Here is a 22,859-nt window from a genome sequence, read left to right on the forward strand (position 1 = left end):
AAGATACAAAAAATGTTACACCATCGTGCATAGTATAAAAAATACACAACCATACATTTTTCCCCGTTTTCCCACTATCTTATCCTCCCCTCTTTATTTATACCCTTGTGAATGAAAGAAAGACCTCTTGATTCTAAATTGTCTTACTATTGGGAAGAAGGCTTCAATAAGACTTTAAGCTAAACAATCAGCTAGCCAGAAAATGAATAATATCAAAGATAACAATATTTAACATTTTTGATTTGATGTCCACTTTAATGCCAGTGTGAACAGGGCATTGGTGAAATGAACCTGTAATTCACCTTGCAAGATGTTCTGGGCGTCTTGGATACTGTGAAGGTTTCCTTCTCTGGCAGCCTTCAGAATAAAAGACACAAAGCACTACTGATAACATTCACATATGAAGTAAAGAAGATCTGTACGTTTGTATAACATTATTTGACAAGGTTTTACGTTTTCTGATCTGCAGAGTACAGTTTATACTTTTCAGCCTATATACAGGTATTCATTTTTTTTTTCCAGAGGGTTTGGTGATGGAAGTTTGCTGTGTTTATAGGAAAAAATAACTCAGTCGGTCCTTGGATGTCATTAGTTCTGATCCTCCCCTGAAAAATATATGTAAATTGTACGCAGATCTCTGTGACCCATTTTTTTCCTGCACCTCCGATTCTCAGCTTCTGGCATAATAATTTATCCTGAGGCTGCATTATTTTTCTTTTTTTTGATGGCGGCATCATTTACAGAGACAACAAAACGAGCAAGTGCTTGCAGGCTGCGGAGTGACACTGCCTCAGGAATCCTCGCTGGCTGCCACTCATCTCATGTCTGAATCCTGTGAATGCTGCTTATATCTGCAGCTTGTGTTCATTTGGGACTTTTTGCACATTTTGTTTTGCTGCTTTTTAGAAAATGTAATTGCTATAGGCATTGGGCTGCTCCATGCCTGATCCTAGGCCTGAGCGCAGTAAGATGGGGGTGGGTGTCATTAAGCTGATGAGGGCACCTACTTTCCTTTTTGCATTGGGACCTCTGTGGTCCCCACACCTCTATTGAGAGGGTGACTGGATGAAAACCTGTTGAGAGGCAAAGTAGCAGGGGGGGTCACCTAGAATTACAAGAGACCCATTTAGCTGTCACTGGATCATGAAGGGTTAGGCTGGCCAAACATACAATTTTCTTATTCGGTTTTCTTTAGGTTTACCTTCAACTATGTAGTGCAAGGACCTGCCTGATTGCATACAAATTGAGTGTTTAGGTTTGACCGCATATTATATGGTGTTGGTAAATCTAAAGGAAAATTGTATAATGTATGGCTTTTTTTTTTTTTTTATTGCAATTTTTTTAGACAAACAAGACCCATACAACTTAAAGAGGGGGTTCACCCTATAATTTTTTTTTTTTTTTTTTTTTTTATAGCATTAAATTAAGCATAGTAGCGCGAGCTACAGTATGCCTTTATTTATTTTGCCCTGTACTCACTGTTTAATCCTATAGTGAAGATTCCGAATGGGCGTTCCTATCCAGAGGGAAGATGATTGACGGCCGGCTCTGGCGCGTCACGCTTCTCCGGAAATAGCCGAAATAGGACTTGGCTCTTCACGGCGCCTGCGCATAGTCTGTGCGCAGGCGCCGTATAGCGCCGTGAAGAGCCGAGACCTACTCCGGCTATCTTCGGGGATCGTGACGTGCCATAGCCGGCCGTCAATCATCCTCCCTATGGATAGGAACGCCCATTCCCCGCGGGGAGTCGGAATCTTCACTATAGGATTAAGCAGTGAGTACGGGGCAAAAAAAATAAATAAAGGCATACTGTAGCTCGCGCTACTATGCTTAATTTAATGCTATAATGTTGTTACTGAGGGTGAACCACCGCTTTAAGTGCTTACAGTACTCATGAACAACGACGGTGCTACATTACAGTTCTGCAAATACGGGTGTGATGGATAAAGATGAATCAATTGTACGGTACACAACCTCATGCCTAGAACATGCTCTTGAAAAGTGTCAGAGTGGGCTTCAGCAAAAAGCAATAGAGAAGGGAAAAAAATAAAAACATTTCACCATCAGGCCGTTTTAGGTTCAGCCAACCATGCACGCCAGACTTTATCATACTTAAAGCGGAGGTTCACCCTCTATCAGACCATCTCAGTATTTACATATACATTCTGTTATCCCAAATTTTTTTTTTTTTTTTTTTTTTTCCTCCACCTCAGCTCTTACCAAATCATAGAGACCCACTCATGGTTTGATGTGTCTTACGTCTCGTTTTGTAGTTTGCATCATAAGTGGTATATTTGCTATGCTACTTAGGTTTTTTTTTTTTTTTTTTTTTATTATTATTATTATTCTTCTTCTTTCCTTTTTTAAATATAGGCCAACACTTATTTAAAATGCGGGAATGGCTTGCCCTTGTGGCTCTATATTTTTTTTTTTTTTTTTTTTTTTTGCCTCCCCCCCCCCCCCCCCCCCCCCCCTCTTGGCTCCCAGGAATCTCCTAACTTTTCCTTCGTAAAAACCAGTCTCAGATGTTCATCGATCAAAAGTAGTATATGACTCGCTCTAGAAAATGACCGTAGCCAGGGACATTATTATAACCATGTGGCTCACATATGGCTTATTAGTTAGCGTGCCCTAATTCTTTCTGCATAACTCCATGTTTTTTTGTATTCCCTCCATTTTTCCCATTTCTTCCTAAGTCCGCCAGTCGTCTCTAGGTGGCTGTCCTTTAACTCTTCCAGCCTGTACGTTTCCTCCACTTCGTCTATCCAGTTCCATACGTGTGGACTTTCCGTCTCCTGCCACTTTTTGGGTATAAGTTTCTTGGCGGCGTTTAAAAGATGAGGAAGTAAAGACTGCTTGTATTTTCTTTTCCCCTCCTGGCTGCAATGGAAGAGAACGACCCAGGGGTCTTTCTTTAAATCTTCGCCCGTAATAACTTTAATTTGACTCAGAATTATGTCCCAGTAAGTTTGTATTTTTGGGCATAACCACCAAAGGTGGGCCATCGTGCCTCTTTCTGGGCAGCCCCGCCAACATTCTGCGGTCTGATCTGCTTTGTATTTATTTGCTTTGTCCGGGGTAATATACCACCCTGAGATACACTTATAATTTGTTTCGGCAGTTCGTACGTCGATTGCGGATGAATGGGTAAGGTGCATAATCCTCTTAAAACTGTTTGACCCTCTTGTGGTTCCTAACTCTCTTTCCCATTTACCTATAAAGGGTGCTTCGCTCTGTGAACCTATCTTTACCAATAATCCATATAATTTAGTGATAGTGCCCTTACTATTCTTAGATTTACAAATCTTCTCGAGTGGAGTTAGCTCCGCCTCCGTCCGCAGTGGGCGGGGGAGGTTCCTTACAAAGTGATGCAACTGGGAGTAATGCCACCTATCCAAGTTCCAGAAATCCGTTTTGGATCTCAAGTCTTCATAGGTCATTATCTCTCCCTCCTTAATAATGTCCCCTAAGTGAACCGTGTCTGCCTTAATCCAATTCCCCCCAATTTTGTTTTCCCCTGGTGCAAAAAAAGGATTTTCCTTTAGGTTCATTAGTGGGGAATTAAATTTCCCCTCTATTTGTGTCAGGGTCTTATCCCACATTCTTAAAGTGTCCCGTGTTAAATCAAGTGTTTTGTGGTCTAGTGCTCTGTGGTGTGCAGGGATCCAAATAATATTATTCAAATATTTACTAGTTAGTGCTTTCTCAATTTGTACCCACCTTTTGTCCCTCCTGTCCCGTGCCCATTCTACCGCCCGTGCTAAAACCGCCGCCTTATAATAACTTTTGATATCCGGGACTGCCAGACCACCAAGTGGTTTACCCTGTTTTAGGATGGAGAGGGATATTCTATGCTTCTTGTTTTTCCAGACGTAGTTAAGTAACAAAGAATTAAGGATTCTCAAAAATTGCTGAGGAAGGGCTATGGGGAGTAATAGAAATTTATAAAGAATTTTTGGGACTACAACCATCTTCAGCATATTAATGCGTCCGATCCATGATATAGGTTTATTAACCGTTTTTTTTAATTCTCTCTTGATCTCATTTAGTAAGGGAACGTAATTTATTTTATACATCTTTTGGGCTGTATTGGCCAATTTAACTCCTAGATACTTTAATTCTTTTGTCCAGGGGAACACGCAGATCTCCTTGACCCGACCCGCCTCCTTCTTGTTTAAATTAATATTCAGAATTTCAGATTTCGTTTCGTTAATTTTAAAATTTGAGATGGCACCATATTGTTGCAACACTTTGGAGAGCTTTGGGATAGATTTAGCCGGGTTGGTTAGGTAAAACAAAATATCATCGGCAAAAGCCGATAGTTTATGTTCCTCCCCTTCTACTCTGACTCCATTAATATCGGGGTCGTTACGTATGGTAGACAGCAGAGGCTCTAACGAAAGAATGAAAAGAAGGGGGGACAGGGGACAGCCCTGCCTTGTCCCGTTTTTCATCTCGAAGGGGTCTGATAGTGTTCCATTAATTTTTATTTTTGCTGTAGGGTGGTGGTAGAGTGTTTTAATCCAGCGGGACATCCTTTTTCCTATTCCCATGGCGTTAAGAGTCTCCATCATGAGCCCCCAGTCCACCCTGTCAAAAGCTTTTTCAGCATCCACTGACAGGAAAAGACCTGGGGGCTCATTCTGCCTTATGGTCTGTAGCAGGAGAATTGCCCTTAGACTATTATCTTTGCCCTCTCTGTTGGGCACAAAGCCTACCTGATCGGGGTGAATCAAAACGTGCATTGCCCCTCTGAGTCGCCCCGCAAGAATCTTGGCAAAGAGCTTAGTGTCTGTATTTAACAGAGAAATAGGTCTGTATGCCGAACAGAGAGAGCTATCTTTCCCTTCCTTCAAAATTATTGCAACCGTAGCCGCAATAGCTTCCCTGCTGAATTCATATTCAGACCCTAGCCCATTGAAGTATTTGCACATCCTTGGAATCAAAATGTTGCTAAATCTCTTATAATACTGGGAGGAAAACCCATCCGGCCCCGGGCTTTTACCCCCCATGGTGGTATTTAGAGCTTCTTTTATTTCTTCTTCGGATATGGGGCGGTCCATGTTTAACCTTTCCATCTCCTCAAGACTAGGAAGTCCTGCCCTGTCCAGGAAATCTCGGATCTTCCCCTCCCTTTCCCCTGCCTGCCACCCTGGATTTTTTAATGTATAGAGTTCCTCATAATAGTTTTTAAATGTATCCGCTATTTCTCTATTTGCATATACCATGTTCCCGTCTTTCCTTTTTATTTTTTCGATGTAGTTTCTAGCTTTCTTTTTTTGAGCCATTTTAGCTAGTAGCTTGCTTGGTTTGTTACCCCATACGTATCTCTCTTTGGAGATACAGTTAAGTTTATATCTCGCTTCCTGTTCCATGATCTCCTTGAGTGCGTCTCTTTTTATAGTTAAGTTAAGATATGTTTCTTTTAATCCCTGCACTTTATGTTCGCGTTCTAGGGTCTCTATCTCTTTAGTCAGGGAGTTAGCTTTACTTATCCTCTCTTTTTTTTTTTTAACGCCCTCCGCGATTAAAATTCCTCTGATGTAGGCTTTGTGTGTCTCCCAAAGGGTTGCGCTGGTTATCCCTTCTGTATCATTGATGAGGAAGAATTGTTTTAATTCCTCCTCCACCCTACTTGCCCCTCCTTCATCGCGTATCAGGCTATCATCCAGGCGCCACACCGGCCTCTGTCTCCTTTGTGTGGACAGTTTAATTTTCATAGAGATTGGTGCATGGTCTGACACCGTCATGATTCCTATGTCCGTTTCCGTTATAGAGTCCAGAAGTCTGTGGTCCGCCAGGATGTAGTCGATTCTGGAGTATGTACCGTGGGGGGGGGAGTAGAACGTGTAGTCATGTTCCTTAGGATGGAAAATCCGCCAGGCATCGACTAGTTGGTGGTCATGAATCTTTTGTTTAATTCTTTGTAAAAGGCCATTTTTTGTCGCCCGCCCACGGAACGTACTGTCTTCTTTCGGATCCAGGGCGAAATTTAAGTCTCCCATCAAGATCGTATATCCCTCGGCGAAGTCTTTTAACTTTCCCAGAATTTTCCCCAAATATTGGGTTTGATGAACATTTGGGGCGTAAATATTTGCTAAGGTATAAACAATGTTATCAATTCTTACCCTCAGGAATAAAAATCTCCCTTCTGGGTCTGTCATCCTTGCCTCAAGGGTAAATCCAAACCCCCTTGTGAACCCAATTGCCACGCCCCTAGCACGTTTCGAAATAGAATCCCCATAAAACCAAGTGGGGTAGGCAGGGGAGAAAAGCTTAGTATTCGCATCTATAGTTAAGTGGGATTCCTGTATAAACACAACATCCGCTCTAAATTGTTCGATCTCTGCCAGTACCTTAAGTCTTTTAACGGCTGAATTCAAACCCTTGACATTGTAAGAAATAAATTTTGCTTCAGTCATTATTCTATAACTAAATCATTTCCTAATGAACTGTCCATGAGATTCCTTGGGAGCCAAGTTCCCTTTTCCCTTCCCCATCCACAGCCCCCCACCCTCCTCCCTCCACTCCCCCTCTCCCTCCCCCCCTGCCCAGGCCAATACAACGCCTCTGAACCGTAGGGATCTTTGGAGCCCCCTACCCATCGGTTCTTGTGGCTGAGGTGGAGCTCCTCCACGCCCCTCCCACCCTTTTTCCCCCAAAATTCAGGGGACTAGATCTTAAGTGGGTGGGGTAACAGATCTGCCCTCCCCCTCCTCCCTCCACTCATCCCCCCCTCCCTCCCTCTTCCCATCCCCCCCATGCCGGATAGTATACCCCTGAACCTATCCCCCGGGGCCACCCTGGGGGTCATACCCCTTTCCAGAAAAAAGAAGAAAAGAAAAAGGGAAAAACAAAAAAAGAAAAAAAAAAAAAAAATTTGCTATTCCACCCAACCGGGTAAGTCCACCACAGGCATATCGAATTTGCGGCAGAATCCCACCAGGTCCTCGGGAAATATTAATTTCGCTGATACCCCTTCCCTATGGCCTATCAAGCAGGCCGGGAAACCCCACTGGTAATTTATATTAAGTAAACGCATCTGTTCCAATAAGGGTTTTTGATGTCTTCTTCTGGCCAGTGTTTCCCAGGCCAGGTCCGTGAAGATCTGAATCTCTGTCCCGGCATAGGATAGCGGCGGCTTTTTTCTCAGTTTTCGCCAGATCTCCTCTTTATGTTCAAAATGTCTGAATCTAGCAATAATATCCCTATGCCAATTTCCTCCTCCATCTCTGATCTGTCCCACCCTATGGACCCGTTCTAATTTAAGGGGTCCTTCCGAAGCTTTTTCGAGGAGGGGGAGGAACAGGTCGTTGAGAATTTTTCTCAAGTCTTCACCCTTCTCCTCCTTAATGGAACGTATTCTTAAGTTTTGCCTTCTGTTACGGTTCTCTTGATCTTCTATTCGATATTGCAACCACCTCTGGTTTTGTTTCAACGACAGATGTTGGTTTTTTATTTCAGTGAGGTCCAGGTCCTGCTTTTCAATCTTTTTCTCTGCTTCCTCTACTCGTTCCAATACGTGATGTAAGTCCGTTCTTAATGTGCCGATTTCCTCTCTTATTACGTTCTCCAACCTCTTTAACATAGCCTCCATTTCTCCCATATTGGGAACGTGGGACTCCCGGCTAGTGTCATGCGTTAGACTGGCTGCATGTTCGGACTCTGTTGAAATGTCCGCCATTGGGGTGGCCACCTCCCCCGCTCCCTTTTTCATTGTCCCCGTTTTTTCCGCTTTTTTTATCTGTCCTGGGCTCTTGGTACTCCCGTCCGGGGTCATATAGTGTCTGATCGTACTTGTAGAGGAAGTCTCTTTAAGGTTTTTCGGGACCGCCCCCCTAGTTGACCTGTTCATATTGTATTTTTTTGTCTGTCTAATGCGTTTCCCCAGTTTTGAAGAAAAAAGGGAGGGGAGAAAGAGGGAAAAAAACCAAAAAAAGAAAACGAAAAGAGAAAATGTTTTGCCCCAGGTATTCCGGGCGACCTTATAAGTTGAGTATTTCTTTAAGTTGCCACAGGCGTTAGGATAAACTCATAGGTGAAGGGTTACGTACATTTTCCATCTAAGGTGATGCCACCCCCGTTTGAACCCGCCTTCTTGGGGGGACGTCTACAATGGGGGTCCAGCAATCCTTCCACAACAACGGGCGGGTAGGGGGGCAGTGTCTCCTCGTCTCCCTTATACGCCACTTATTACCTTCTTCTATTCCTTTTCTTTCCACTCTTATACCATCCCTCCTTTCCCCCTCCTTTCCCCCTCTATGGTAAGGAGGGAGCTCAGAACCAAATGGGCTGTTACGCCCTGTACCCTGTTCTTTGCCTCGGCGCTATGTTTTCTGAATGCCCCACGGGCTTTCCAGTACGACCATCCGGCGTTCCGGGCCAGGCCCAATGGGGGGGTAAAAATTCCTCTGACTTTTGTCTCTAATCTGCCGAACAAGTCCGCCAGTGGTTTCGCAGCGGTCTGCGGAGATAAGTGCAGTATCTCCTAGATGGCCGGTACTTACCAGCTAACAGCTCAGTGGCAGTTCCTACAATGCGTGTGGTCTATGGTCCTATAGGCCATACATACTTATGCTCCTCAGGTATAGGAAATGAACTTATCCTTATTTTATTATTTTTGATAGGCTGCCAAGCTTATTCAGAAAAGAGTAGTGCATATTTAGTGTATTTATTGTATGCCTCTGATGTTTGCCCGTTGTTTCAAGTACAGAGCCCCCGACCTTGCTTTACCTTTATGTTTTTTTTTTTTTTAAGTATGTCTCTCTCCCCTCCTTTTTTCTCCTCTCACAACAGAGGTAGGTACTGTGACAGCGGGGTGCCTGCTCTTTAACCGCTAAATGTCCACATTAAAGTCCATATCAAACAGGGCTATGATTAGAGACCATCAGCATTCAAACTCTTAGGGAATATATTGAGACGAGGCATAAAAAAACCAAATTTGCAAGGCTCCTTTAAAACGTTTGAAGTGTGACAAAGTAAAATGTATGGATGGACTCCACTTTCTCCCCCTGTCTCCACTGCTTGGGCTAGGTCACCAGATCCACACACTGCATCCAAAGAATCATTAAGCCAATAACAAAAGGGTTAATATTACCTCGTTTGCTGGTCTTCATACATCAGAAATTGTTATTTTCACTTTTACCTCCTAGTGCCAGGGTTTCCAAGGGATGATCCGAGAAAGGAGGGGGGGGGGGCGGGCGACCCACCAGCGTGACCCAGAGGGAAGCCTCCCAGCGCTTCACTCGTGGTGAGCTTCGCCTGCTGCCGTCAGGGGACGGGGTGGGGGGCGGAGGATGAGGATTTCCGGAGAGCGGGGGGAGTTGGTGTGGTCTGCGGGGAGAGCGGGCTAACCGCTCGGTGACCTCCTTTGCTGCGACGCATCCGCCGTCGCTGGAGCACCGCCAGGTCCCTCCATCCCTCGCAGCCTTCCCTGGGACAGATCCGTGGCGCTTGCAGCTCCTCCCTCCGACGTGCGTGCTTCACGTGCACCACGTCATCCTCTGATCCCAAATTTTTTAAAGCTATGCAATACCTTTTATTCTGTAGACAATAGCAGGCACTTCCTGGTTCCCAGGAGACTAAAACATTACTTATCAGCTGCTCAGAGCACATTCTGAGCTATAGCTGATATCTGTGATGTGCATGTCGTCACAACGGGGCGTGGACTTCATTACGCCGGCCGTTGTGATGGCAACTGAGAAGTGTTGACGGCGCTGCTCTCCGTCACTGCTCATGCGCGGGTTAGAGCATATCAGCATTCACCGCTTCCCGGAACTATTTGCTTGTGGGCTTCACGCTGCCCACAAGCAAAATGGAAAATTCCTGCAGAGATTTTTCTAAGTACAGAATTGCTGCCGATTGAGAATGCGGAGAAGTAGGCGCTTCAAACATGTGAGTACAAGCTTGGCAGGATTATAAAAGTTAAATTCACAGGAAAGAAAAAAACGTCCGCCTGAGGAACCCCCGCTTTAAGTGGGCAGCCCCTGTTTACGTAAGTATCTTTGTACAAAGGAAGGCGGTTAATCAACCGTTTCCACTGAACCAACGAAGGGGCAGTGTTTTTTTTCCACTGCATTGCAGTTTTTCCGGATGTAAAATAGTAACGGGCCTATAATAGTGAGTTTAGCCATGGTCGGTATGATAGTTTCAATGAGTCCTAGTAGGCATACCTCCATTGCCAATGGTAAAGTGACTGACGCGACTCTATTAATCAAGTCAAGCACCTCCCTTCAATACTGTTGGACCCTAAGGCAACGCCAAAAGATATGGGAGAAATCTCCCGGCACTTTTTTTGTTCTTACTACCCCTGACCTTCATGCAGAATTAACTGGGTAGGGACCCCTTAAACAAGCTCACCAAGAAAGGAGGTGGCCCCCTAAGGAACCATCTCAAAGCCCTCTGCCAATACTTAAGGGCATGTGGTCTAGTACCCATGTGGTATGGGGTTTTCTGATCATTGGTCATTTCTTGATTGGGGGAGAGATCAAGCTGCACGTTTTCTTGTTCCCCTGCTGCGAGCTACACGGTCTAGATATCCGCCGTTGTCCCGCGATCGGGTCACGGAGCTGACGAACGGGGGTGATGTTAGTGTAGATACAACCTCCCCACTTTTCCTAGTGACATGTTTCTGATTGTCTGCTCCCTCTCATCGGGAGCAGCGATCAGTGACGTGTTACTCGTAGCCACGCCCCCTAACAGTTAGAATCACTCCCTAGGACACACTTAACCCCTTCCTAGCCCCCTAGTGATTAACTCCTTCGCTGCCAGTCACATTTACACAGTAATCGGTACATTTTTTTTATAGCACTGATCGCTGTATACATGTGGTCCCAAAATAGCAACAAAAGTGTCCGCCATAATGTTGCTGTATCAGTCTGAACTGAGGATTGTTTTTTTTTGTTTTTTTTTTTTTTATATATATACATATATTTTTTGGGGGGGATTTTTATTATAGCAAAATAAATATTGTTTTATTTTTCTCTAAATTGTCGCTTTATTTTTGTTTACAGCGCAAAAAATAAAAAACGCAAAGGTGATCAAATACCACCAAAAGAAAGCTCTATTTGTGGGGGGGGAAAAAAGAACATAAATTTTGTTTGGGAGCCACGTTGCATGACCGCGCAATTGTCAGTTAAAGCGACGCAGTGCCGAGCCGCAAAAAGTGCGCTGGTCTTTGGCCAGCCAAATGGTCCGGGGCTTAAGTGGTTGTAAAGGCAGAAGGTTTTTTTTTTTTTTTTTTTTTTTTTTTTTTATCTTAAGACATCCTATGCATCAAGATAAAAAGCCTATGTACAGCAGCCCCCCAAACACACAAGGTCCCTCTCTGTCCAGCGATGTCCACCAGTGTCTCAGCTATTCAAGATTCTTCTTCCCGATTTGGAGTCGCAGCAGTGGCGCCATTGGCTCCCACTGCTGTCAGTCAGCTAGCCAATCAGGGGAAAGAGGGGGCAGGGCTGGGTTGGGGCTCCATGTCTGAATGGACACAGGGAGCTGTGACTCTCAGCTCGGGTGCCCCCATAGCAAGCTGCTTGCTGTGGGGGCACTCACCAGGAGGGAGGGTCCAGGAGCACAGAAAAGGGACCCGAGAAGAGGAGGATCTGGGCTGCTCTGTGGAAATCCACTGCAGCAGAGCAGGCAAGTATAATATGTTTATTTTTTATAGAAAAAAAAAAGACTTCACAATCATTTTAATTTGTGTGTTGGTGTGTGTATATGTATATCTAAAATCTCTCGCAAGGATAACCTAATTACATACACACAAATCCTTCAACGCAAGCAGAGAACAGAAGTGGGTGGTTCCTATTACAGGAATCTCCTGCACAGAAGTTTTATGTTTTATGACTCAGATCTTATATTGGGACAGTAGCTGCTCATTTTGGGGTTCAGTCTTAGGCCTCATTCACAGGGGTGTACTATAGCATATTATAGTGTACATCAGTGTGAGGACCGTTTTCAACTGTGCTGGGATGCACAGGTTTTATACATCCCTATGCAGGCAGTCCCATTAATCTTTATTGCGAAGCGGCCCTGAATGCAGATGGTGTCAGCTTCAGGGGACCAGCACCCACGCGGATGTCAATTTGGGAACCGAGGCTGCATCCATTTGAAATGAATGGGATTGCTGCACGACAATGCAGAACCCCCCCCCGTGCATCGTTATGTGGACAAACGCTGTTCTCGCACAGTTGTATGCTATAGTGGTAATACAGGGTTCGTCAAAATCCAGGCGCCCGGTCGCAATTGCGACAAGAAATAGCGACCTGGCGCCCGGGGAAGCTTAGGCCTGCAGACGGCTGCAAAGCCGCGGCCTCAATTACCGGCTGACGCGATCGTGCGGCGGGTGCACACGGAGACACAGGATACCCCGCCCGCGCCAGCTGGTAATTGAGGCCGCGGCTTTGTGGCCTCCTGCAGGCCTAAGCTTCCTTTTGTGATCTGGCGCCATCTTGTGGTGGCGGTTGGCATGACAAGTAAAACAGCAATTCTAATGTGTTTTTCACTGCCATCTCCTTCCCTCTAATTAACAACCCCAAACATATATTTGTTTTATTCTAACACCCTAGAGAATAAAATGGCGGTCAGTGCAATACTTTGTCACACCGTATTTGCGCAGCGGTCGCACTATTTTTGGGGAAAAAAAACTTTTTTAAATAAAAAAATAAGACAACAGTAAAGTTAGCCCAATGAATTTTTTTATATTGTGAAAGATAATGTTATGCCAAGTAAATTGATACCCAACATGTCACGCTTCAAAATTGCATTCGCTTGTGGAACGGCGACAAACTTTTACACTTTTAAAATCGCATAAGGCGTGGTTTAAAAAATTATACAGGTTGCATGTTTTGCGTTAGAGGAGGTCTAGGGCTAGAATTATTGATCTCGCTCTACCAATCGCGTGATACCTCACATGTGTGGTTTGAATACCGTTTACATATGCGTGCGCTACTCACGTATACATTCGCTTCTGTGCGCGAGTTCGGCGGGACGGGCACGTTTTCTGGCTCCTAACTTTTTTAGCTGGCTCCTAGATTCCAAGCAAATTTGTCAAACCCTGTCCTATGCACACAGGCACGTGAACCAGCGCAGTGTATTCTTCAGTAAAAATAAAAAGAAAAATCGGCAGTTTTCTTCAGTAACTTACACCTCATGAGCGCACGGAAATTCGCGAATGCCTATGTGCAAAGATACGCGCAAATAAAAACAAAAACAAGTAAATAGATTCTCAGGAGTATTGTGTGCAAGAGGCACAAGTCACATCACCGCCGTTTTTATATGCTGCTTTTGTATTTTTTCCAACATTTTTGAGGAGTGACTAAAGTTCCTCTTTAAGCTGGCTATAGATGGAAAGAAATTCAATGGGAGGTTCTTGGGAAAAGTTGTAAGAAAATTCATATGGAAATTCTCAGAACATCCGAATGTCATTGGAAAGATTTCATTTTTTAACATTTTGATTTTGGAAGGATTGGACGCCTGCTGAACAAAAACCACATTCACTGTTAGAAATTTCTTGGTGAAATTTTTTCCATCATGTTCCTCCTAAGTTTTTTTTTTTTGGAACTGCGGTCAAAAACAAATGCTGATTTGACCCACTAATGGTTAGAAAAACAAACTAACTTTTTCTATTCTTAAAAATGTTTGTTTAAAACTCTACCCATCTATGGCCACCTTTTAGTCCTGCCACAATAGTACTACTGCAGTACATCCGGCTTACTACTGACATCACTGCTGCACATCCGTTGTACGCAGCTGCCTGTGACAGCGTCTAAATGACATGATGACTTGGCTTTGTCCCGACACATTTTTTCATTTACATATATTTTGTATTCAGACATCCTTTTCTGTTTTAATAAATCCTTAACCTTCTCCTTTTGTGACCGTTATGACAATGTAACTGATGTAATGATGTAACTGAGACATCTCACACACCTGACCTGGGCGCACAGTTTATACGGCGTTGCTCTCGTACTTGTTCATCGTCGGCTGGTTTTCAGTATGATTTCTTCATACACTTCCTCGGCTCAGTTAAATTGTTATTTTTAGACTATGAAAGCCTGGTAACAGGATACAGTTTTTTTTTTTATATTTGACTTCTGATTTCATAAGTAGCTGCTTAGTATTCACTTTGGCAGTGCCGAACGTTGTCAATTTTGTATTGTGCCGCTTTGAATTACAGCTTTTTCCTACTTGTTACTGTAGAGGTTTAGATCTTGCTCAGTGAACTTTGCTATATTTTGCTGTTCTTAAATTCATAAAGAACTTCCCATGTTTCCCATCCGATGTCTTGCTGATTACTTTGGATATACAGTTTGGTGAAAATATGTAAGAAATTCTAGCATGCAAGGGCATTTTGTTAAAAAAAAAAAATCTGTTTTTATTTAAAAGTAGTATATTCATTAGAAAAAAAAGGGGCTAAAATTGTTAAATACAACAATTTTTAAATACCATTATCAACTTAACCAAGTGACCATTTTAGCTTTCCAATATTTAAATATCCTCATATGTAATGCTTTTCCCTGCCCCTCTGCTGGTCTTTGTGGGATTGCTCTTGCAGCAAAATATAAGGAGTCAGTTGCACCCTAGGAGCTGACATTTTTTTTCACATACACAATATTGGTATTGGAGGTCGACCGATATGGGTTTTTCTCTGGCCGATGCCGATATTTCGAAATCGGTAAGGCCGATATATTATGCCGATATTTTAGGATAATTTTTATTTTTTTGTCAGGTGGCATTGGATGGCACTAATTGACACTGGCAGGTGGCACTGGCAGGTACTGATTAGCACTGGCAGGTTGCACTGGCTGGCATTGGCAGATGGGACTGGCTGGCATTGGCAGATGGCACTGGTTGGCATTGGCAGATGGGACTGGTTGGCATTGGCAGATGGGACTGGCTGGCACTGGCAGATGGAACTGGCTGGCGCTGGTTGGCATTGGCAGATGGGACTGGTTGGCATTGGCAGATGGGACTGGCAGGCACTGGTTGGCATTGGCAGATGGGACTGGCAGGCACTGGTTGGCATTGGCGTGATGTCGGAGGTGGGCGGGACCCAGCAGCTATCCAGCCAATGATTGGGCTGTTTAATAAAGGGGCAGTGCCACATGCACGTAGCGCCCTGCCTAAATTCCATCCCATTGGCAGGTTTTGATAGCTGGGTCCCGCCCACCCCCGACATCCAACCTCAATTTTGACAGTGTCTCTCTCTCCCCTCTCCCCCTAGTAGTAATGGCTACATGCAAAATTTACATTTATTTTTTTCCCTTCAGTTCTTTTTTAAAGCTATCGTACTTGCCCACACCAGTTAAAACAGAGCTCCACCCAAAGGGGAAGCCCCGCTTGTTTGCACCCTCCCGCCCTCCACTGCCATATTTGGAACTTTTGGGAGGTGAGTGGGTGTCTGGTTTTGTCACAGTACCCACTCCCATTTCTGGCTTTGATTGCTTTTCCCCTCACTGCCTTCTGGGAGACACAGGTTCCAGAAGACGGCTGGGGACCATTTAGAAAGCGCAGCACAACTCGCGCATGAAGGCTTCAGGGTGCCGACATTGCGGGATCCCTGGACAGATGAGTGTCTTTTTATATTAAAAGACAGCAGATACAGTATTTGTAGCTGCTGACAGCTCGAAGTGCAACAAGTAAAAACCTATGGTCTTGGATAGCTTGTGTTCACATTTTAACGTCCTGTTGCTTGTAGCTAAACGTCTGTCGCTCTTCAGGTAGAATTTTGCTATTTTTGTCCCCATAGACTGCAATGGCAACCTTGAGGGACTGGGCATACGTATTTTACCTAAGTTGAAGTGGGCTTCTTATACACCATAATGCCCATGAGCCTCTGTTTAAAGCGGGGGTTCACCCTAAAATATCTATAGACTGTTTGTTTTATCCAGCATACTGCTGACATCAACAGTATGCTGGATTTTTTTAATTTTTTCGGTCTGTACTTACTTTTTCCGTGGTTTTCACCCGGCTTCCGGGTTCTCGCTCCCCCGGGGAGTAGGCGTTCCTAAGCTCTGCATAGATGATTGACGTGCGCGTCATCGCCTTCCGAAAATGTCCGAGGGGACTCTGCACTTCACGGCGCCTGCGCAGTCAGCTCTACACGGCAGGCGCAAGCGCCGTATAGCGCCGTAAAGAGCAGAGTCCCCGTCGGATATTTTCGGAAGGCAATGACGCACACGTCAATCATCTATGCAGAGCTCCCCGCCGGGGAAAAGGAGCGACGCGCCCACTCCCCGCGAGGAAGAAGACCCGAAAGTGCGGCTGAAGACAGGTAAGTGTACACAATTAAAAAAAAAAATTACAACGCTACAAGCCTTTATTAAAGCGGGAGTTCACCCATTTCTAAAAAAAAATTTTTTCTCCCCTTAGATTCCTGCTCGTTCGGTCTAGGGGAATCGGCTATTTGTATTAAAATATGAGCAGTACTTACCCGTTTTCGAGCTGCATCTTCTTCCGTCGCTTCCGGGTATGGGTCTTCGGGAGCGGGCGTTCCTTCTTGATTGGCAGGCTTCCGACGGTCGCATCCATCGCGTCACTCGTAGCCGAAAGAAGCCGAACGTCGGTGCGGCTGTATACTGCGCCTGCGCACCGACGTTCGGCTTCTTTCGTAAAATCGTGACGCGATGGATGCGATCGTCGGAAGCCTCTCGGAAGACTGTCAATCAAGAAGGAACGCCCATTCCCGCAGCCCATACCCGGAAGCGACGGAGAGGATGCATCTCGTAAACGGGTAAGTACTGCACATATTTTAAAACAAATTGCCGATTCCCCTAGAGAAAACGAGCATGAAGCTAAGGGGAAAAAGTGCCCTCTAAGGGTGAACCCCCGCTTTAAGGCTAGAGATATGTTAGCAAAAAAGTAAATTTTGAGGGTGAACCTCCGCTTTAATTTCATCAACATTGAGAAAAGGTTGTCTCGACGCCCAGGCAAGAGTTTGACATGCGGCCAGGAACACAAACTCCACCAATTTCCACTGAGCGTTGGATGGAATAGGTTCATGTAGTAGGGCTTCCCAGCGGTTGCGGGTTAAGGTGACGTCAGGAGCGAAGCAAATCTTGGCATAAACTTGTCCAAAACCAGATTGCTTTAGAGCAGGTCCACCAGATGTGGAGGAGGGTTCCACATTCTCTACAACCCTGGAAGCACATTGGGGACACAGAGGGGATAAACTGAATACGATCAGGGGGTCATATACCAACGAGAGAGCATCTTATAAGCGTTTTCCTGGGCAAAGATGTTTTGGGAACACTTGGAGGAGGCAAACCAAATTTTACCCCCCAAAGCAGTGTCTGGAGTTCTGCCAATATCTGCAGCCCAATTGAATGTGTATGGGAAAAGGAGCCCAAATTGGTCAGGGAAGCATATAAAGCTGAAACTAAACCTTTCAAGTGTGATTTTTCCCACTGATGTTGGGCCCTTTTCTACTCCCAATGGCCACAGTCCGGCCCCCCTAATGTCTTGGAGACAGTAAGAGCCCATTTGCATCTAGGCGACAAAACGCCTGACGCCGGACGCTTGTGCCGCTAGAGGGGAGAATTCCCATTGCTGTCTATGGAGATGGTTCACATTTCATAGACGCCGTACGCCTGCCGCCTGAAAAAAAGTCCCGGACCCTTTTTTTCAGGCGGCATTGGTGTTCGGCCATACAAAGCAATGGCAAGGCTTTGTAAAAAAAAAAAAAAAAAAAAGTTACACACTCGCGGCAAAATATGCCGCGTACGCGGCGTATCTTGTCGCGAAGGTGTGAATGGAGCCTAAACTGGCCCCCTGTTTGGAAAGTTTGGAGACCCCTGCTTTAAAGGAACAGGTTCTGTTGTTGTTTTTTTTTTTTTGGTTAACAAACACTTTAGGTAGGGGTGAGCTTGGGCATGTTTGGATCCTAGTTGGAGCCCTTGTGAGCGGATCTGCTTCACGTATGCAAGTGGCATGTATACGTGCGGCTGTGGTGGTGGTGAATGCTTTTCCCTTTATTGGTACAGTACAGTGGCCAAACACGTCTAAGCTCATCCCTGCTGGTAAGGTGTATGAAATGGTACACACATGAAATACAGTTTGCTGTTTGGCTCTTTAGCCTAATATTTGTGTGGGCATGGAGAGCTACAGGCAGACTGCATTTATCATCTCATATAATTTAATTACTTATTTGATAAAGCTACATAGTTTGAAAAAAATGAATGACTGTAATCTAGTACTGGAATGACTACTAGGACTTGCTGGTATGTTTGGCATTGTTAAATACCTTTTTGTCTCCCTCCTTTTTTCTTTCTTTAGATTTCATTAAATGGTACCTCTTTCACCGATGGACCCCTCAGTTCGGACTTCACAGGTGTACCGCAGGTAAGCATTTTTTTTCTTGGAAGAAAAAGTTGAGATTGGGATTAATCAAGGCCTAAGATGTAGCCAGATAAGGAAATATCAATAAATATATATTTTTTTATTTGCAATAGAAAAATATATCCATATTTCAGACTACAAAAAGTGAGGTTACCAAAGTGAAAAGAAAATGCTAGCTTTTAATATAAGAATTAGAAATGCAAACACTTTGCCATTTTTTATATGGGGTAGATAGACTGGGGGAAGGTTGGAACCCCTGATCGTTTTACTGCTATCTAGGGCCCTGTTGGAAAGATCTCCCCTTTCTTTTCTGGGGGCCACAATTTTACTAGACAGGAAGTGAGGAAAAATCTGCAACAGAGGAATGGACGTCAATGAAAAGCTAAAAGTTTCTAGCTAAAATGTAATTTTTTTTTTTTTTACTTCTGCCTATGTTGCTGTTGGATAGATTTCCTCCACTTCCTCTCCTGAAAACAGCCGTTTTTACTAGACTATAAGTAAGGGAATGGTTCACACTGGATGTGAGTTTAAAGTCGTGCTGCTTCACTTTAAGTAGCACAATTTCGAAGCAGTAGGTCAGTGCGATTTCAGGTGTGACTTGCTTGACATCACTGCAGCTTTTAGCGGTGCTTTTAAAAGGGTTAAAAGCGCCCGCAATGGCAGGGGCGGTTTAGGAGCGATGTATACACACTGCCCCAAAGATGCTGCTTGCAGGACTTTTTTTTTTCCTTTCCTGTCCTGCAAGCGCACTGCCCCAGTGTCAGACACTCAGGCTTTCACACTGGGGCAGTTTACAGATGCTTTTCAGGTGTGAAAGTGGCCTTAAGGCGAAAAGCCATGAGAGTTTACAACCCATTTAAATCCTAATTATTAAAAAAATGCAATGCACATATTTTTACAGTGCACTGCACTTTTGAGAATTCCTACTTGCTCAGTGCCTTGTGTGGAAAAACTCAACCAAAACTGAGCTTACGTTGAAGTCTGTGGGAGCGCGTCAAAAACGCACCACGTGATTTTTAACCACCTCAATACTGGGCACTTTCACCCCCTTCCTTCCCAGACCAGTTTTCAGCTTTTAAAGACCATTACTCAATCATGCTACATTGTACTCGAATGAGATTTTTTTTTTTTATCATTTTGTTTACACGCATAGAGCTTTCTTTTGGTGTTTATTCACTACTGATTTTTGTTTTAAATTTTTTTTTCAATATAAGAGCGAAAATTTGAAAAGGATTTTTTTTTTTTAAAGAAGTCGAAATATAATTTTGACTTAAATTTAGGCCAGAATGTATTCTGCTACATGTATTTGATAAAAAAATAAATCCTGAAAAGTTTATGATAATTGGTTTGTGAAAGTTAGTCCACATGTTCCTGACGGTCTGTCTCATTTCTTGAGGCCCTAAAATGTCAGGACAGTACGTGTGGAAAAGGAAGAATTTATTTTTCCACAAAATTGTCATGTTAAGTTCTTTCTCACATGGCATAGATTAACTTGCAATTACACCCCAAAACGCATTCTGCGACTCCAGAGTATGGCGTGTGGGACTTTTTCACAGTCTGGCCACATAGGGGTTCCCTGCATGTTGGGCCTCTTTTAGGCATTCCAGGAGCAGAAATTACACATTTAGTTGCCAGACTATCCATCACATTTTTGAAGGCCCTGTTCCAGGACAATAGAAATGACCACAAAATCAGCAAATTTTGGAAAAGCAAACGCCCCAATATATATTGTAGGAGGCATAATGAGTCTTTTGAACATGTCGTATTTTCCCACAAGTTTTTAGAAAATGTGGAAAGCAGCAACAATTACACGCCAAAATATATTCTTCTACTCCTCCTGAGTATGGAGATACCAGCTGTGTGAGACTTTTACACAGCCTGGCCACATACAGAGGACCAACATGCAGGAATTCCTGTCCAGGCATTCTAGGAGCATACATTGCACATTTATTGTTCTGAGTACCTATCACATTTTTGAAGGCCCTGGAGCACCAGGACATTGGATGGGATCCAGCTGATCATGGACAGATGTGCTCCTCTAGCAGTAACGATACAGGAGATGGTCAGAGACTGCAGCAGGGAGGACTTGATTTAAATCATTTTTAAAGAGCAACGGTCATCTCTGTCCCACACCGGCTCCTCCTCTGACCCTCTGTTGACTCATGAGCAGTTCCATTCACTTTAATGGGATGGCTGGTGATGCGGCAGTGATACAAAAAGGTGAGGAACGTGGTGGGAGCAGGTGAGTGGATGCCTGCTAGCGGGTGCTGCATCATGATGGATCCGAAATGACAGGTGCTCTTTAAATGCAAGGACTTATTCTTGCTGGTAGTTAGAATCTTTAATATTTCCAAATAAAATGAAGGTTTCCTATTTTAGAATAAGCTGTCAGGTTAGTATAATGGCGATATCAGAACCATACAGTTTGTACATAGATTTGCAAAACTATGGGATAAAGGAATATTCCTGAACTTTGTTTTATCTCATGGTTACTGTGAAATTGTCTGAATGCATCAATGCAGTGCATGTAATCTCATCTTGCAGAGTTTGGATTAATTGAATGAGTTTAACAAAAATGTAAATATTGCAGAATATACTGCCTCATGCTACATAACTAAGCTCCATTTCATGCTGAATAAACTAAATTATTAATGTATCTTAAAGCGGGGGTTCACCCTATAAAAAAAAAATATTTATTTTTCCTCTAGCATAAAATTAGGCATAGTAGCGCGAGCTACAGTATGCCTGTATTTATTTTTTTAGCCCCGTACTCACTGTGCAATCGTATATTGAAGATTCCGACTCCCCGCGGGGAATGGGCGTTTCATATCCAGAGGGAAGGTGATTGACGGCCGGCTCTGGCACGTCATGCTTCTCCGGAAATAGCCGAAATAGGACTTGGCTCTTCACGGCGCCTGCGCATAGTCTGTGCGCAGGCGTCGTATAGTGCCGTGAAGAGCCGAGACCTACTCCGGCTGTCTTCGGGGAGCGTGACGTGCCAGAGCCGGCCGTCAATCACCTTCCCTCTGGATAGGAACGCCCATTCCCCGCGGGGAGTCGGAATCTTCAATATACGATTGCACAGTGAGTACGGGGCTAAAAAAATAAATACAGGCATACTGTAGCTCGCGCTACTATGCCTAATTTTATGCTAAAATGTTGTTATGGAGGGTGAACCACCGCTTTAAATAGAAAACTATCTTAAAATTTTTACTCAAATTATTTTAATAAAATTTGATAAAAATACAAAAAATCCGATATATATATATATATATATATATATATATATATATATATATATATATATATATATATATATATATATATATATATATATATATATATATATATATATATATATATATATATATATATATATATATATATATATATATATATATATATATATATATATATATAAAAATCAATCTGATTTAATCATTCAGAGACTGCAGACAGTGGTGCAAAGGATCAATGCAGCCTCCCCAGTGCCTGGTAGTGCGATTTTAATTGCCAGGCAGCTGCTGTAACAAAGTCCCGCCTCCTAGACCTGCTCCTAGACACTGATTCAATTTCCGGGCATTGGACCAGGTTAATCACAAGAGCCGGTCTAGGAGGCGGAATATTGTTACAGCGGCCGCCCAGTGATTCAAATCCAGCTCTGTGACACAGCGTGTCAAGGAGGGGAGGACTCTGACAGGGGTGCACAAGGACGAGACATGTGGCACCTGGGGCGCACCGCCCCCCTTTTCAGTTCCATTATCGGCACCTTTTTTTTCTTTCGGCTGAAAACTTTTGTGCATCTCCCTAGATTTTAAAACTCTGTACTCGTTGTGAATAGGTCTATTGGGGGGGGGGGGCACCACATGTTGGTGTGTATGTCCTGCTTTTAGGAGTCTGGACATTAAGGAATGTTGCTCCCTTTCTATAGAGCTGTAGTTCTTCACATGTCTCTGCCTCTTCCGTTTTTTTTTTTTTTTGTATACTTTTTTTTTTTTTTGGTCTTTACTCCCCTCCATGCATATACATACAGTGAGGAAAATAATTATTTGCTCCCCTGCAGTTTTTGTAAGTTTTCCCAATTACAAAAAAATGAAGGGTCTATAATTGTCATCATAGATGTATTTTAAATGATAGACAGAATAGCAAGCAAAAATCCAGCACGCATAATGCTAATAATTGAGTTGCAGTTCAGTGAGTATAATAAGTATTCGATCCCCAAGCAAAAGATAACTTGGTACTTGGTGGAGAAGCACAAAGGTTAGACATTTCTTGTAGTTGGTTACCAGGTTTGCTCACATCTCAGGAGGGATTTTGGTCCACTTTTACAGAACTTGTCTATATCCTTAAGGTTTCTTGGCTGTCGCTTAACTTGGCCCCTCAATGCTGCAAAGTCTGCCTGTACCCTTAGCAGAGAAACACCCCCAAAGCATTATGTTTCCACCTCCGTGCTTGACTGTAGGGACGGTGTTCTTAGGGTCATAGTCGGCATTTTCCTTCCTCTAAACCCTGCGAGTCAAGTT

The 22,859-nt window shown here is 43.8% G+C and overlaps 1 protein-coding gene across 7 annotated transcripts in view; it reads left to right on the plus strand.

Moving 5' to 3' along the window:
• Nucleotides 1-22,859, plus strand: part of FAM193A (family with sequence similarity 193 member A) — a 179,506-nt gene that overhangs the window by 39,454 nt on the left and 117,193 nt on the right. For all 7 annotated transcript variants that reach the window (XM_040335313.1, XM_040335307.1, XM_040335311.1 and 4 more), the window contains exon 2: nt 18,274-18,339. In XM_040335313.1, coding sequence (XP_040191247.1) covers nt 18,274-18,339 — 66 coding nt within the window. The remainder of the gene's footprint in view (nt 1-18,273; nt 18,340-22,859) is intronic.

This window comes from Rana temporaria, chromosome 1, assembly GCF_905171775.1.
Source record: "Rana temporaria chromosome 1, aRanTem1.1, whole genome shotgun sequence".
Classification (NCBI taxonomy): Eukaryota; Metazoa; Chordata; class Amphibia; order Anura; family Ranidae; genus Rana; species Rana temporaria.